At 35.2% G+C, this 15869-nt stretch overlaps 1 protein-coding gene across 1 annotated transcript; it reads left to right on the top strand.

Moving 5' to 3' along the window:
- Window positions 1-7389: 7389 nt before the first annotated feature.
- LOC117785134 (COP9 signalosome complex subunit 7) lies at window positions 7390-15546 on the top strand. Its single transcript, XM_034623037.1, has 5 exons — window positions 7390-7645; window positions 7709-7961; window positions 14801-15021; window positions 15087-15246; window positions 15314-15546. Exons 1-5 carry the CDS (start codon window positions 7460-7462, stop codon window positions 15334-15336), a joined length of 843 nt encoding a protein of 280 aa, XP_034478928.1. The 5' UTR covers window positions 7390-7459; the 3' UTR covers window positions 15337-15546.
- The last annotated feature ends 323 nt before the right edge of the window (window positions 15547-15869 follow it).

Here is a 15869-nt window from a genome sequence, read left to right as displayed (position 1 = left end):
TTCGAGATTTTAATTACTATCACAAGTAATCAGCGAAACAATGTCTAAAATGTGACTTGATTATTTGGTCTATTAAAGCAGTAAATCCATTGAAATAAGCTAACATTCAGGTCAGAATAATTCAAAGCAATTGCCATGTACGGAACATGCAAATAAATACATAATTATTATCGACATTATTTGTGCTATAATTAAATTATTGCAAGGTGTTCTCTTCTGGGCTAAGTGCAATTAATCAACCGTCAGAATATTGAGTGTCTATCCCCATTTACATCCATGTGTGATTCAGTGTGTTTTGGGCAATTTCTATCAATTAGATTTGATGAATTTTACATCGAAATTAATTCAAATGAGACCCTAAAACGTAATGCTGCTCATTTGGAAGCGACTGACAGAATAGGTATCGAATATTTGTTAAATTTTAGTAGGTGAGGAAGCCGCAAAACTTGTTTTGGCAATTAGGTTCAATCGATTGCGGTCGAGCGTGTTTAATTCCAAATTCCATTAGGCCAAATCGATGAGTGCAGCTCCATAAATAATCAGACAACAAGTTTCACACTTCAACACACACAACCAAAACTTTAAAGCAAGTGTCATCAATCAGTGTCAAATGGCAGCCATCTTTTCATTGCCTACTTTGGTGCGTGTTTCCACTGAGGTTTCTGTGCTTTGAGCAACAGATTCGCAGCGAGGGTCCCAGCTGCCTTTTTACATCCGTAAATATTGACAAAAGAAACCGCAATCCTGCCTGTGGTTAAATTACAAATAAAGGAAGAATGAAAAAGTGCTTCTAGCGGCAACACAAAAAGTAATCATCAGAAAAAATTAAAATAAAAAAAATAACCACAGAATATGTATGTGTAACATACAATCAAATTGATTTTTTGCTCTTTTTCAGGCAGCAATGAATAAATGAATAAATACTAATTAATTAAAAAGCAAATCTTTTTGCAGAATTTTAACTTAGTTATTGTGTTGTTGAATAGCAATATTTGGTTTCATGCAATTCTTGATTAAATAACTATATATTATTTAACATTTTAAGTAAAGTTTGCAGTGACCTATGCTATACAATGTTTTTTATTGCAAAGTAGATAAGTAGAGAGCAAGTTCAATAGAGAGAAAGAGAAAACACACTTTTCTTTATTAAATGGAAATTAAAGCAATTGTTTTTCGTGTATTATTCATTAGCAAATGTATTTCTGAATCATTATTCAAAAAACCACAAATATTAAAGGATTGCCATTAAATAGTACAATAATTATAATTATTATTTTTTCTATTAAACGTTTCAATAGCTTGGATAATTATTCATAAACAAACAATTTACAATAATAATGCTTAAAAGCTTTTTTTTTTCGTTATTTCCTTCATTTTGGTTAATTTAATTTTATACAACAATGAACAGACCGTGATTTAACTAATGACAATAGATTATTGTATATATGAAAAGAATTTAACTGAATTATTTTCAATTTAATTTAGTAAAACTGAACTTGTTTCACATATAAAAAGCGAGACAAAACGCTTTAAATTTAATTAAAAAACTTTTTACACTGTTGGAACAAGTACAGAAACAAATTGTTTGTCCTGCTGTCTGAACGAATAAATCTTTATGGATTAAGTGCCCAGCCAAGTTGCTAAGCACGAGTATATTTATGTTGTTGTTGCTGTTGTTGCTGGTATATTAACGCTCTAGCATACAAAAGAATTTTGAGAGCTTTAAAACTACTTTTTGCCGAGACTCCGCAAACAAAACTTTTCTTCCCACCAAGGCAACTACATAATGGAGCCAGTGTATAGGACAAGGGTCAGGGCCAGGGCGGGAGAACAAATAGAACAAAATGGCGGCGGTCAGCATCGAGCGACAAGTGATTTATGCACCGTGCAAGTTTGCGGCGGCAGAGGGGGCGGGGACGGGTGGCAAAGGGGGAGTGCGGAGCAGCCAACGGAGCGTGTGAAAGCCGTGGAGCTGCCGGACCAAATATTTGGGTTTAATGAACTCGAATGTTAATAAATAAATTTGTCAATAGAAGCGGCAGCAGCAGCAACAACAACAACAACTGTCTCCATTCAAAGTGTAAACAAAATGGCGCCCTTAGGCGTTGTCCTTGCCAAGTTAGGCGGGAAAATTTGTGAAGAGGATTACGAGTACCTCAAACATAATGAAACGAAGACAAATGACATTGGCTATTTCATGCGAATCGCATATCTTTATTTGCCAAAGCCTGAAAGTAGTCTAAAGTATGCTCAAAAGCTAATTGCAGCTTGTGAATTTAGGTATGTGAATGAGAAAATAAGTAATTGCCAACTTTAAGTTTTCAAACTAATTTGCATAAAAAGCAATCAGTAATTGTAAAATTAAAGCAAAAAAACAAAAAGCCAAATGCCAATAAAAAATCTTTGTGTTTAATTAGATTTGATGTTTGCTGAATGCATAATAAATAACCGAATAATCTCATGATGTTTTCTTAATTAAGTCAACAGTTCGATTGCAATAATTATTGTTATAACATTTGCTTACATTAATCATTATTGCACGTCACTTTCCCTAGAGCAACAGCAACAGTGGCAGCAATAGCAATTGTTATTCATTTCCCCTCAGCAATTGGGTCATCTTTCCATTTGTTACCGTATTGAAACGTGCTTTAATTTCAGTTTCATTCTCAATCTTTTATTCTTACATTTTCTATATGTTGGAGGACTGAGTACATTGTGTAGGTGCTTCGCCTGGCGCGACTTTGGTCAATTTTCCGCTTGATTTTATTGTTTGCTGACCAATTGACTTGTGCATCACCAATTGCTGTTGCTGTTGCTGCTGATATCCACTGTGGCAATCAACACATACTCCAACATCGGAATGAGGATAAAGTATAAAACCCTCACGTGTCATTAAAGTGGCATTGGGGCACAAACACACACACATACACACATTCACATTCCGACATCCTTATTATCCATCGTTCACATCATCAATGACAGCAGCAGCAGCCACATCAGCAGCAACATTATCGTTTGTTTTGATAGGTTTTTTCATTTGGCTGGATTGCCGGATGAGATTGTCGTTGAGTTTTTTTTTTTTTTGTTTTGTTTTTTTTTTCTATTTTTGTTTTATATGCAGGCGTTTTGCTCTTTGTTGTTACTTTGTAGCTTTTGTCGAAACTTTTTGCTGGTTGTGTTGTGTTTACTTACATGCCAAGTTTTTCACTGGTTTCGGTTGGGCCTAATCCGTACTAGAACAAATCATGCAAAACATTCATCAATTTTTGTTATCCCCTTTGAAAGGTAAAGACTTCGGCTTAGGCATCGAACATGATTGTTAAACTGGCACTGGCAAACATTTCCAGGTGCTTAGTCAACATGTTACACATCCTAAAAATAACCAATATACCGATTGAAATTGATGGCCTTTGCTCAGCCAGAGCTCGACTTGATTTTCCGGGATACTTAAGCTATTTTGGGTCCCATTATAATATTGTAAAATGTGTGAGTTTTTATAGCACAGAAGATATAATATATAAAATGGTCAATTATAAATATCTAGTTAGCTCACGGATGGAATAAAGGTTAAATATTTAAAGTCGATGGTAATTACAGGACGATTGTAACAAAGCTCATTCAAATGAAATGTGATAAAGGGATTCTAATTTTACGATTTTATTGTTTCGACGGAGAGTTTCCATTTCAGCTTTCCATTGGGCAATCCACAAATTTCCTATTGCTTTATATTTTGCGATTTTGATTTTCCCCCAGCGGCAGCATGATAAACAACTTTATCAAAATCGTATGTGACGCCTGACTGACTATACAAATATACGTATGTATGCATATGGGATCCATTTGCATGTTTAGATGACCATTTCTGTCTAAATTTGATTGGGAGAGTTTCTATATTTGTTGCAGTTCTGTCCATTTTCTATTGACATTTGCATAACTACTTGTGATTTGTGCTGTGCGATTTCTATTGTGTTTGTCAACATTGTCTGGCAGTATTGAATTGAGTTTTTGGGGGTATTCACATGATTATCGACTAGCATAACATTAACTTTATTTCTCAATTTGTAATGCATACTGAGGAGTTCAATTAATAATTGTCTTCAAAAAATATAAACGTGAGAGTAAACTTATTATTAATTTCACATAATTATATACAATAAAAATTAATTCTATTCATTGAAAATAATATTAAATCTTTTATTAGACAAATTTAATAAATCTATATTTTAAAATTTAATTTCATACCGATGAATAAACAAAAATGAACTAATTTGAACAAAAAAAAAATTAATACTGTAACTAGTTATTTGATTAACTATCCAATAAGCAATAAATTGTTTTCATATAAAGCTCAGTAATTACTTTGTTATAATTATTGTGGAAGTATACATTGCCCAGTTATTTTTAATTATCGACATTGCCGATTTAATCTTTAGTCCATAAATCAAAATTGCAAGAATTAATGCAGTCATTTTTCATTTTGTTTACACACAAATGAAGGGATTTAAGCATTAATTACTTATCGTTACCTACCAATATAAATATTGCAATTTATTCGAACTACATTTGAGTAAATTTAAACAAGGATGTTGAACCTTATATACTATATATCAAAGGATTTTATTGCAACTTTAATCAAGAAAAAGTTACTTTTTCATTGGAATTGTTCACAGGATGCACACATGGAATTCCTTTGGCAACTTTCGACGTCATTGTTGCACATTGCATTTGCTACATGTTGACCGAGACTCGAAAAGGTCCTAACAGGACTTTCGAGTTAGTATACATTTTACTTTGTAGCAACGACAATAGCAATAAAGTTAAAGCAAACTTTCATAAATAATTAAATCGATATCAGGTTAAACAAAGTCAATTGGAAGTAGTCATATGTATAAAAGGGAATACATAAACACACTTTCATATTCGTATGTACATTTTGTTATTCATACAATTTTGATCATTTGTGACTATAAGCACTTCAACAGCAACAGCAAAAGCATAACTTGAACAACAAAAACAATCACAAACCGCAAAGTGAGACAAATAAACCAAACACATACAGGAACACACACTGACGCACTGAATAAAGAGCAATTTTATTCCTAATGAGCAGCGCACGACACACAGACAAGGTCAAACGAACATTGGACCACCCCCTCCCGCACCCAATCCACAATGGTATTGTCCTGCTGATAAAAGTGATAAGCCAAAGGCAGCTGCCAACCGCCATTTCCCTTTCATCAGTTGCTCAAGGGAGGTGAAGTGGGCGGATTTTCGAAGCACTTTTAGCACACTGTTCTACCACCGTTGTACGTGTATAACAGTTTACTTCTCCTCCAACACAGCAAAACAGTTTTTGAGTTATTTGAGTTCGACTCTTTTTATAGACATTCAATGCCTTTGATATAATATTACTTTAATTTTAGATTTTATACGCTTATATAAACTTTAACTATCTTAGTTGTAATATATCAAGTAAAATATTGGTAAAACAATTTAAATTAACATTTATTCTGAGTTTGACTTTATTAATAACATATATATATATACTAATGTGAATGTTAAATGTTAAAACAGAGTTGAATTTGACGTTAATTTTAATCATTTAAGGAGTGCTTATTATTTTTAGCCTTAAAGTAAAAATGTCGAATGACTGTGAAAAAACTGCCGTCAAGATTAATAATTTATAGTTAAACCAATAATGGATATTTTCGGGCGAGAAGCAATAATGAATTCTATAGTATTTATTGCGTTTCTAAATCACAATTCTGAGGAAGTGCTATCGTGAAGACTGCGGCTGAGAATTGGGAAGATTGCGTGGAATCTGTTAACCTCAAACTAAAAGAAACAGCCAACTGGCAAGTCATTGTGTGTCAAATTAATGACTGGACATTAAAAACGTAGAATACCAAAACAGAAACTTGTTCACGATGACACAATATTTTCCGAGCTGGGCGACAGCGGAAATTGTGCGTGCCACAAGTCCAGCAAGGATTCCAATGAAAAAAGCAATCAGAAAACACAAAGTCAAATTAATGCCAAATACCATAAAGTTTGGCCCAATTGAGTGTAACTAATTACGATACATTTCACAAAATCCGCAAATATCCGAAAAAGAGTCAAATTGCCAAACAGAAACGACAGGAATCCAATAAAATACGCGTCTGCCAATTGGATCGGGTGTGACAATCCAATTGGAATGCATGTTAAACTGGACTATTTTCAAATCTGCAAATGTCATTTGCACTCTCTGCCCAGCTCATCCGACAAATGAACAAAAGTGGTCAAAAATTTGCAATGGTTTGCACTTCATGCTGCATGTTGCGTATTGGCCTTGATACGCCAAGGCTAAAAGCGTACAGGAAATGGCAAAAAATATAATGACTTCTGTTTTTTTATTTCTTATTTTTTCTTTTTTTTTGATTATTTTAAGCCCAATAAGTATGCTGACAGTAAAGTGTGTTTTCGACTGCATAAAGCTGATCTATAGGCGTCGAATCCCACATTTGACCCCTGAGGCCTTTGACCCTTTATATGCGCCTTGCTTAACTTTTCATAATCGATGAGCAGGCAAATCCCCAACGGTCCCGTTCCAAGAAGCCTCACAGACGGCGCCACATAATAAAGGGTTTCCAACTTTGACCTGCACCTTTTTTTATATCTTTTATGCAGACTTGGCAAATAATAATAAGTGTGGCCAAAGTAGAAAGACGCACAAAAAGTTTGCCAATGCAAGTCGCTGAGGGGTAAATTTTTATATGGCTACCGGCATTTTTACAACCGCTCCCTGAAGATTGAACTCCATTGAGTGTGTTGTGTTTGAGGATGGGCAAAAGAAATGTGTGAAAGTGCAAAGTGTTTTAAAAGGCAAGTTACTACAATTTAAGCATTATAGGGTCGAAAGACCTTCAAAAAGTGCCAAAAAGAGTTGAGCACTTGATTACTACATCAAGCAGGTTCATAGTTACCATGTGAGTGTGTATTATGTCTTTTGATATATAATATATAACATCAAAAACGAGTTTCAATAATAATACAATGTATATATAAGAAATTTTAGAATGAAATCTGTATAAATTGTAATTCTACTTTATTTTCTTAAACTCAACAAATGCTAGCAAATTGAAAATTATTGAATGCGCGCCAAATCAGTGGCAACTATTGTCACTACTCATAGCAGTCAGCTTTGCGACATGCAGCATGTGCTAACAGCTGTTGCTGACGAGATATCGATATATCGATATACTTGTTTATTTAGACGATATCGATAGCTTAAAATGTGTATGCAGCTCAAAACATCGTATTGCTTTGCTCAGTTCTGGGATATTTAGCAGCATATCTTCCTTCGATATTTATCAATTGACCCGTTTATATCGATAGTGCACAAAGTAGTACAAACGATAGCTGAGCAGCTGTGCAATTAAAGTTGGAAAAACAAATTGTGCTTAAAAATATAATCAAAATGGCACAAGACATGCTACTTGGCGATGAGGAGCCCAGTAGTAACAAGGAGACCTTTCTGCAACAGTTCTGCGTGTTGGCAAAAAATGCAACCGGCGCCGCTTTGTTGGATGTCATCAAACAAGTGCTGGACGCTCCGAATGTCTTTGTGTTTGGGGAGTTGTTAGCGGAGCCGAATGTCGCTGAAGTAAGTGCAATGTAAATTTATATATCAAAAGGAAATCCCAACACGTTGTTGCTTTTGTTGCAGCTAAAGGATGGCCCCGATGCCAAGTACTACAACACGCTGAATCTCTTTGCCTACGGCACCTACAAACAGTTCCGTGCCCAGCAGCAGGATTACATTGAATTGACGCCGGCAATGCAGAAAAAGCTGCAGCACTTGACCATCGTCTCGCTGGCCATCAAAACCAAGAGTATTCCCTATGCGGTGCTCTTGAATGAACTGGAAATCGATAATGTTCGACACCTGGAGGACATCATCATTGAGGCTATTTATGCAGGTGAGAGAAGAGTATGCTGTATGGTATTATTCCCGAGTGCCAGAAAGAGATTTATTTATTTTTAAAGCTAGATTACAAATTAAATTTTTAACCTAACGAGAGGGTACAGCACTGGCTACTAACTAGGGCCTTTGGCTGTGTATGCTACATAGTATTTAAATAATACAAATTATATTTACTTTATTTCTATGACAGTTTAATTTGTGTAGTTGTGATACATGTTAGGGTTTATATACATTTGTTATTTTGATTATTTATTATTATTATTTTTTATTTTAATTAATTTAAATTACGTGAAATAGTTGCCTTTTTTTGGAATCTGATTTTTTAATCTCCTTATGTATGTCAATTGTAAACTGAATTGTGCATTGAATTATTCCATTTATTGCTGGTATTGACATTAATATTGTAAACCGGAGAAATTTAAATTGTTTGCACTTAGTATTTAATATGCAAAGTGAAATTTTATCTTTGCGTTCAAGTTACTTTTGTGGGTTAATTAGTGTGTCGGGTAAACCGCAAGAGTTATCTAGAGAGAGCGATCTAATAGAAATATGCTACAAATATTGAATATAATAAAGAGTAGTTAATACTCTGTACACAGAGTAAATAGAAATATATGGACTTAACTGCAGTGACTGCTTATAAAATCAGATTTGTATTCTTATGAGATTATTTTAGATTGCCTCTATGCACAAGTGTGGCATACCCTTTTGTCAATTTTATTGACTACTGAGTATTATTATGCAAATTAAAGCTGTAATTGAAAAAGTTTAAGTAAACAGCACCCCAGACGACACCTACACGAGAACGAGTTCGCATTTTAAGTCTATTTGAGCGTGACCTCAGTCGACTGATTTGAATCAAAATATAAAAAAACGACTGAGGTTGAATTTATAATTAAATGAAGTCACGTTAAGTTCATGGGTGAAAGTTCGCGTTTTTTGTAAGTTATCGTCAGATGAAGTTAATATAGTTCGTCTCTCATGCAATTTGATATTTTTTATAAGATTGTACACTTAAACTTAAATAATAGGTCGATGTTGCTTAAACATCTTTAATAACCTTTTGTCTAATCACCATCACAGTGAGTCCCACATCACTTTCCCGCTGCCAGATAAGTTAAGGTAGTCAAGATTCGCATCAAACTCTTCATAATGAAATGAAATGCTAATTTTTCTACATTTTAAACAGTGTAACAAACAACGAGCTCGCCTCAATTAGCATTTCGTAGGCTGCAGCAAGAGCAACAGCTGAGAAGGTGTCAAAATTGTCTTCAGTGAGGTGGAATCCACTCCCCGAATAGCCGAGCCGGACTTGCTGTCTGGTAACAGTTGGAACGAATACCAAATAAAGTCGTGTCATGTTTCTCGATTGTACCCAACCCCTGACAAGTCAATGCACTTGATTAGCCAGAACTGCGAGAAGTTCTACATTCCTCTCGAGCCTCTGGACCGGCCGTGGCGCGTGTTTGGCCGGATTCATTAAGTGACGTGGGTCGTGGGTCGCTGTCGGACCAACAGTCAATCTGACGTCCGACTATACCAATATCCACTCTCACCAGTTGCGCCTTAAGTGCTGTGTCGACAGCTGCCTAAACACTTTGCCCTAATGATTTATTTTCTTAAAAAAAAAGACAAACAATTTTTTGAGGGATAAATTTTGATTAAGTTTCCACTTTATGTTTACAACTCGCCATTTATCTAATATAAAAAAACAAGCAAGAAGCTTCAGACTGCTAAGCTAATTATCTTAGACTAATCGAACAAATTTCTTTAGGCAAACTCTTTTTATTTTAACATTATTTAATTTTATTATTTTGCGTCTTATTTCATGAACAAAAATTGGAATAAAATTAAAACGACAGATATGTTCAGCATGTCTAGCCGAAAGAGGAATAAATGAATTTTTTTCTGATAGTCAGTAGAGTAGTGACAGTCTTGTCAAAATAGAAAAAAATTCCCCATCTGAATCATTCTTATAAATTAATATATGACTTTCTTCATACACGTACATTTAAATACGTTCTTTTTTACATACTTTTGACAGTAATTATAATGGATTCTTTTAATTACTGTAAAATATTTATTTTGAATATTCAAATGTTGATTCATGTGTAAAAATGAACTTAATATAACAGAAGATTGATATAATTGACATACATTTAATCTATTTTCTGTAAAGTTTGAAAAGTTAAAGCTGTTGCATTTATGCATTTTGTAGCTAATTTTCTATACTTATACGAATGCATTGTTAAAGCTAAACACAAACAGAAAAACAGAAACAGTTTCGAAAAGCAGCTGCACATTGCGTTTGCTCTAGCGGTTTATACAAAATCCTTTGCTGGTAAAACCAAATTTTTTTTTGCGTTCTCTTTTCCACTCTTGTAATCTCACACCATTTTTGATTACTTTTTGCTGAGCTCGTACAGTATTCTAACTAACTATTTTGGTCCGGCTGCAGCAAGTTTAACGCAACTAAAGCAATGTAAAAAACCGCATTGATTAGAAAACTCGCATGGAATTTCGGGTTTTGGTGTTGACTTTTGGGCCTTGAGCCAAAACAATGAATGGAATAACTGCAGTTGTAATACTGGTCAGTTCCAGTTCCAGTTCCAGTTCTTAATTTTTTTTTAGCGTCCAATTACAAATTGCAGCAAAGCGAAAACCTTCAGCAAATAGAACACAATTTTTTTTAATGGATTCATGGCATCCATTATCCAAGTAATCAACAGAGCAAACAAAGTGACAAGTCTAAGCCGTGAGCTCTCATAAATAACATGCACTTGGCATCCAGGCTGTCTACTTTGACCATGTTGTCCAGTCGGACTACCTGTTTAATTGCTTTTCAAATCCAAAGTGAATCCCACGCCTGCAGCAATGGCCAAGATTTATGTTATGATAGGCATCATTGAGCCATCAAGAGGGAGGACAATCTCAACGCCTAAAAAGCATTGCATACTATTAGTCGCTGTAAACGCGAATCAGATTTTGATGGGTGGTTGGGCTGAGTGTGCTGGTGCCATAAGCTGCCATTAGGCAGCTTGAGGGCGCCACAGGACACGACTCCTGTTGTTTGTTGTAGGCTTTTTAGACGCTCTCCATGCCGTTAATGTTTGCTCCTTGGTCTGCCTCACGTTTCATTGCCCCATTAGAGCATCATTTGTCTTGAGGGGGAAAAGGGAGTGCAAGTCTGAGATGGGAACAGTAATTAAATGCTGTTTTATAATTGAATTTCGGTAATTTTAGTGAAAACAACTTGGATTCTGATAGCGTAATTTTTGTTCCATGATTAATTTCGGGCACATTTTTTAATTCCCCATTGTTAAACCTAATTATTGATACTATATACATAGAATAAGCCTGATAATACAAAAATATTTAATGTATTTTACCTGAATAATCTAAAACTACCACAAAAAGTAATAGAGTCGTGGTTTTTCTTTTTCGAGGCACATTTGCTTGAAATCACAGCCTTTAATTTGATGTTCTTGTGGTTGGCATTCTGTGCTCACAGTTTTAAACCCTCATCAACACAGTTCAAGTACGGGTATTTGTATCCGTTGTCAGTTGCATCAACTTTTTAACTAAGCTCTGTGTTTCTGTTTTGTATTTTTTTGTATATTCTCTTTTTTTTCCTTTGCTTTTAGCTTTTACCATACAAAAATTGCATATTCAAATAAAGCTTAAACAATTAAAACAAGTGCGACAAGGTAAGAGCGCTTAAAATAAGCGCAACATGCTCCTAAAATCTATTTGTGGTGTAAATCTCCATGCGTCACAATATATACAGCACTTTTTTGCCGTCGTTTACCCTGTAGCTAAAGCTAAGAAGGTTGTACTGATTTTAGCTCTTTCATTTAAAATTGTATAACTATATGTTAAAGTATAAAACAAAGTCGTTTTCTCTTTCCTATGCATTAAAGCATACTCAGCACTAAAGGGTATATTCAAGTCGAGCGTATTAATATAGATGTTGAATTGTTTGTTTGTTTTGATTTTCATGAAAAAGCTGCTTCTGGGAAAACTGCTGACACTGGGCGTGGCATTTAGTTTTCGTTTTGCTTTATTCTCAAAGCAAAATTGCGCATAATACAAAATGTTTTTGAGCCTTTGAGTTTGTGTTCTATTTGTTGCGTTTTTGGATTTGCAATACTTGGAAGTCAGTTGTTGTTGCAGACACTGCACTTGAATGGTTACCTAAATACAGGATGTGGGCATAAAGAATGTGCACCGTTTACACGTTGGCTGTGCACCTGTTTTTGATTACTTTGTGCGTACATTGCATACATTCAGGGCATTTCAGGTCATTATTGTAACCTGGACGGTGAAAGTTTTCCAGAATCTGCCCCAGCACTTTGTCAGTTTTAGGTGAAAAGTTTCCGATAGTTGCTGGGAACTGACTTAATATTGATGGCACAAGTTGCCTTGGCGCTTGTTTTTACCTATCTTCCTTATCTGTCGCCTGCTGACGCTATTCTGAATTTTCAATTAATAAGTTTTCATTTTATTTTCGTTGAGCAAAAAAAAAAAAAAAACAAGAATGGTAGACAGCTTTAGCTAAAGCTGTCAGCGACAGGTGTGTGTAAAGTTTCTATAATGTTCAGTTTTATATTTCGTTGACTGCTGGTATTTACACAGGTCGCTTCGTTGAGCATCCTGTAAGTGGAAATTGAATATTGAATACTGTATGATTTAATGAAAAGTATAATTTGTCAAGATATTTCGTAAAATTAAGAGCTTTAAAAATAAAATTTCGGGCTTTGTTATTTTTCTTAGAATTGAATATAGTACAGCATGAATTTACCAATAATGAGTACCTACAAATTTTTTGATATACTTGGAACTATTTTTGTTAGCTCATAAATGAAAAATTGTTTCAATTTATAAAAATAAATAATTTATTAGTTTATGATTGCATTCATTAAATCTTTCTATATTTTCAACACTTTGGTCATACTTATCTGATTCTGTTATTGTTCAGAATTGGCATTAGATACTCAAAAACTTCTTTTGCAAGCTTTTAAGTGAAAGTGTTTGAATTTTACCATGTATATTTTATTATTTTCGTAGCGTCTTAAAGCAGACTTTAAAAATGTTAATACACATTTGCTGACAGAGGGTATAAACAACCAGAGACCCGAGGCAACAGCCAGATACCACGCCTCAGACAATACCAGTCAGAATTCAACTCTGTATTCGCACCATTTTTGGCACAATTTGTGGCACTCTCTGGCCGGAAAGTGGAGGGCAGAAAAAAGCATGATTGATTGTTTTGCCGTTGAGTTTGCATGCCGCTCTTCCTTTCAAACAGACACCCATATTTTGTGGGCGAAAAGCAAGACACATGTCAACGCCAAATGTGCCGCAGAATTGTACAACACTTGTGGCTACATGTGGCACGCCCACATTTATACAGCCTGCCGTTGGTGGAGGCGCTTTCTGTGGCGGTTAGCTTATTTTATTTTACAGCATGCCTTTCAATTATTTGTTGCATACTTCTAGGCGTCAAATTCAATCAAAATGCCTGCTCTTAAGCTAATTAAAGCAAATGCCCGGGGCGATGTGAACTGTCACAGCATAGATGGAGACTCGGCAGTAATTGAATCTCTTCAACAGACTATCCTACATATGTATGTGTGCATGTGCGTATGTGAAGGGAGTTGTATTTATGGCTAAACTTGCCCCGGACTATGTGGCACGTTCAAGGCCAAGTGGCCGTTAAGTCAATGTCAAAATGCGCTTAAGGTCTTAACTTAAGCTTAGGCATGGCTAAAAAGGAGCATACGCCCTTGACGTTTAATGGGTTCAGTTTGCCGTGGCCAAAAGTTTCTAAAATAGGCTATCATTTTGGCGCATTCGTTAAACTGTTATGCCTGGAACTGACACTATTCCACTGACTGTGGCTTATGCCACACTTTATCAAACCCTTAACAAACTGTCCAATTGAAAATTTCAACTAATCTACCGTTATCCAGTTAAAACACAAACTGCCCAAGCGATTTCAAACTAATTACTAACAACAAAAACAGTTTTGAGTTTCAAACCAGATTTTGCTCTGATGCGCATTGCATTTGATGGCTTAAACTCTCAACTGGCTTTTGGTAATTGACATACAAAGCTAATCACATAAGCTTCGGGCTATGCTTGTCGTAGCCGTAAAATATATACAACAGATTTTATTTTATCAATTGGGCAGGATTTGATAAAGTTTTTGTGTTTCATTAGTGTCACTTGAAAATTATCAACGATATTTGGATTTTTACTTTAATTGATATTGATTGCAACTTTTTCACAAATAAATAAAGGTAGAAAAGAAATTACTGTTTATAAATTGATATTGTATTGGCTAGCTAAATGGAATTGGAGAGCTTCCAACTTTTTGTACGTAATTTTATCGGAAATATTGTGAAATTACATAGACATAACAACATACAAACAATAACGAATTAGGTAAACTTTTGACATGTTAATTGGTCTTTTCTCATTGTAAATACTAGAGGGCTGCACAAGCACAACAATTATGTTTTACAAGCACTCTGCTCAAAATTCAAACAAATACTTCAGTATCAAAAATTGTTGATATTTGAACAAATACTATACGTCAAGTAATAGAACTAATAGAACCAAAACACAACTAAACTATACAAGAATCATAGTGAACTAGAAGCCTGCTCAAGTAAAACAAATAAGTTATGAAAATATATTTGTTGTTGATTATAACTTGAGTTTACAATTGATTAAAAAATAAGATTTAAGTAAATAGCGCTCTTACTTGGTATTTGGTAAACTCAGCAGTGAATTAATTTCTTAAACCCGTTTTAACGTTTTTTCTTATAGATATAATACATGGCAAACTGTTTCAGAACACACGCATTCTGGAAGTTGACTATGCTCAGGGTCGTGACATTCCACCGGGCTACACGGGCAAGATTGTGGAGACATTGCAGGCCTGGGTGAACTCCTGTGACGGTGTCTCCAACTGCATTGATATGCAGATTAAGTATGCTAACACCGAGAAAGCAAAGCGGCTGTATAACAAGGAGCGCATCGAGCAGGAGGTGAGTGCAAATCAAATAAAGAGCAGGTTAGTTCTGAGTGATGAACCTTTATCACACTTGCTTAGCTCATAAGTCTGAAGAAGGTGCTGAAGAGTCAGGCGTCGGACAGTGATGAGAGCATGCAAATAGATACACATGGACCAGGACCCAGCGGCAGTGGCGGCATGAACCAACCGGAGGTGCGTAAGAAGCCAACAAAAATGAAGAATCCACGCAGCGGTGCAGGTAATTGATAAATTAAATAATCTAAAACCTTTTAATTATTTATTGCCTCTTTTATTTGTTTTTAAAGTTGGTCTTAAGTTCAGCAAGTGAGTGCAGGCCGGCTGAGTGCCAAACAAATCCAATGCAGCCCCCCGAGGCAGTTGAGAACTGGTCAAACTGGCAACAATTGGTACATTCGGCATGTTCAGCAAACCAAAATGGAACTCATTTAAATACTTATAACAACTGTAGCACCCATTAGTCATTTAAATTATCAATAAATAATAAAGAAAGGTTCATCAAATCTATCCACATACATTATGAATCATTTTGTTTTGATAAATACGCGATGTCTAATTGCATTATTTGTATTCGTGCCTAGGCCTACATCACAGCGTTTAATTATGGCAATAACAATAGATTGTAGAACACACAAAGCCCCACACAAATAAATGTGAACGTAGGTGTGTGCGTGTGTTTGTGCCGACCGCATAATGTGGCATGCATCTATGATTTGTGAAGAGCATACAACTCCACCTCGTCGTTAAAACAGTATCAAACAGAACTTTCTGTATTTTCCATTTATTGCTCGAGCGGTTGATTGATAATATAAGATCCTTTCCTTTTTCAACAAGCCTTGCTTA

This window comes from Drosophila innubila (assembly GCF_004354385.1).
Source record: "Drosophila innubila isolate TH190305 chromosome 2R unlocalized genomic scaffold, UK_Dinn_1.0 1_C_2R, whole genome shotgun sequence".
Classification (NCBI taxonomy): Eukaryota; Metazoa; Arthropoda; class Insecta; order Diptera; family Drosophilidae; genus Drosophila; species Drosophila innubila.
This window is presented reverse-complemented; position numbering and strand designations above follow the sequence as displayed.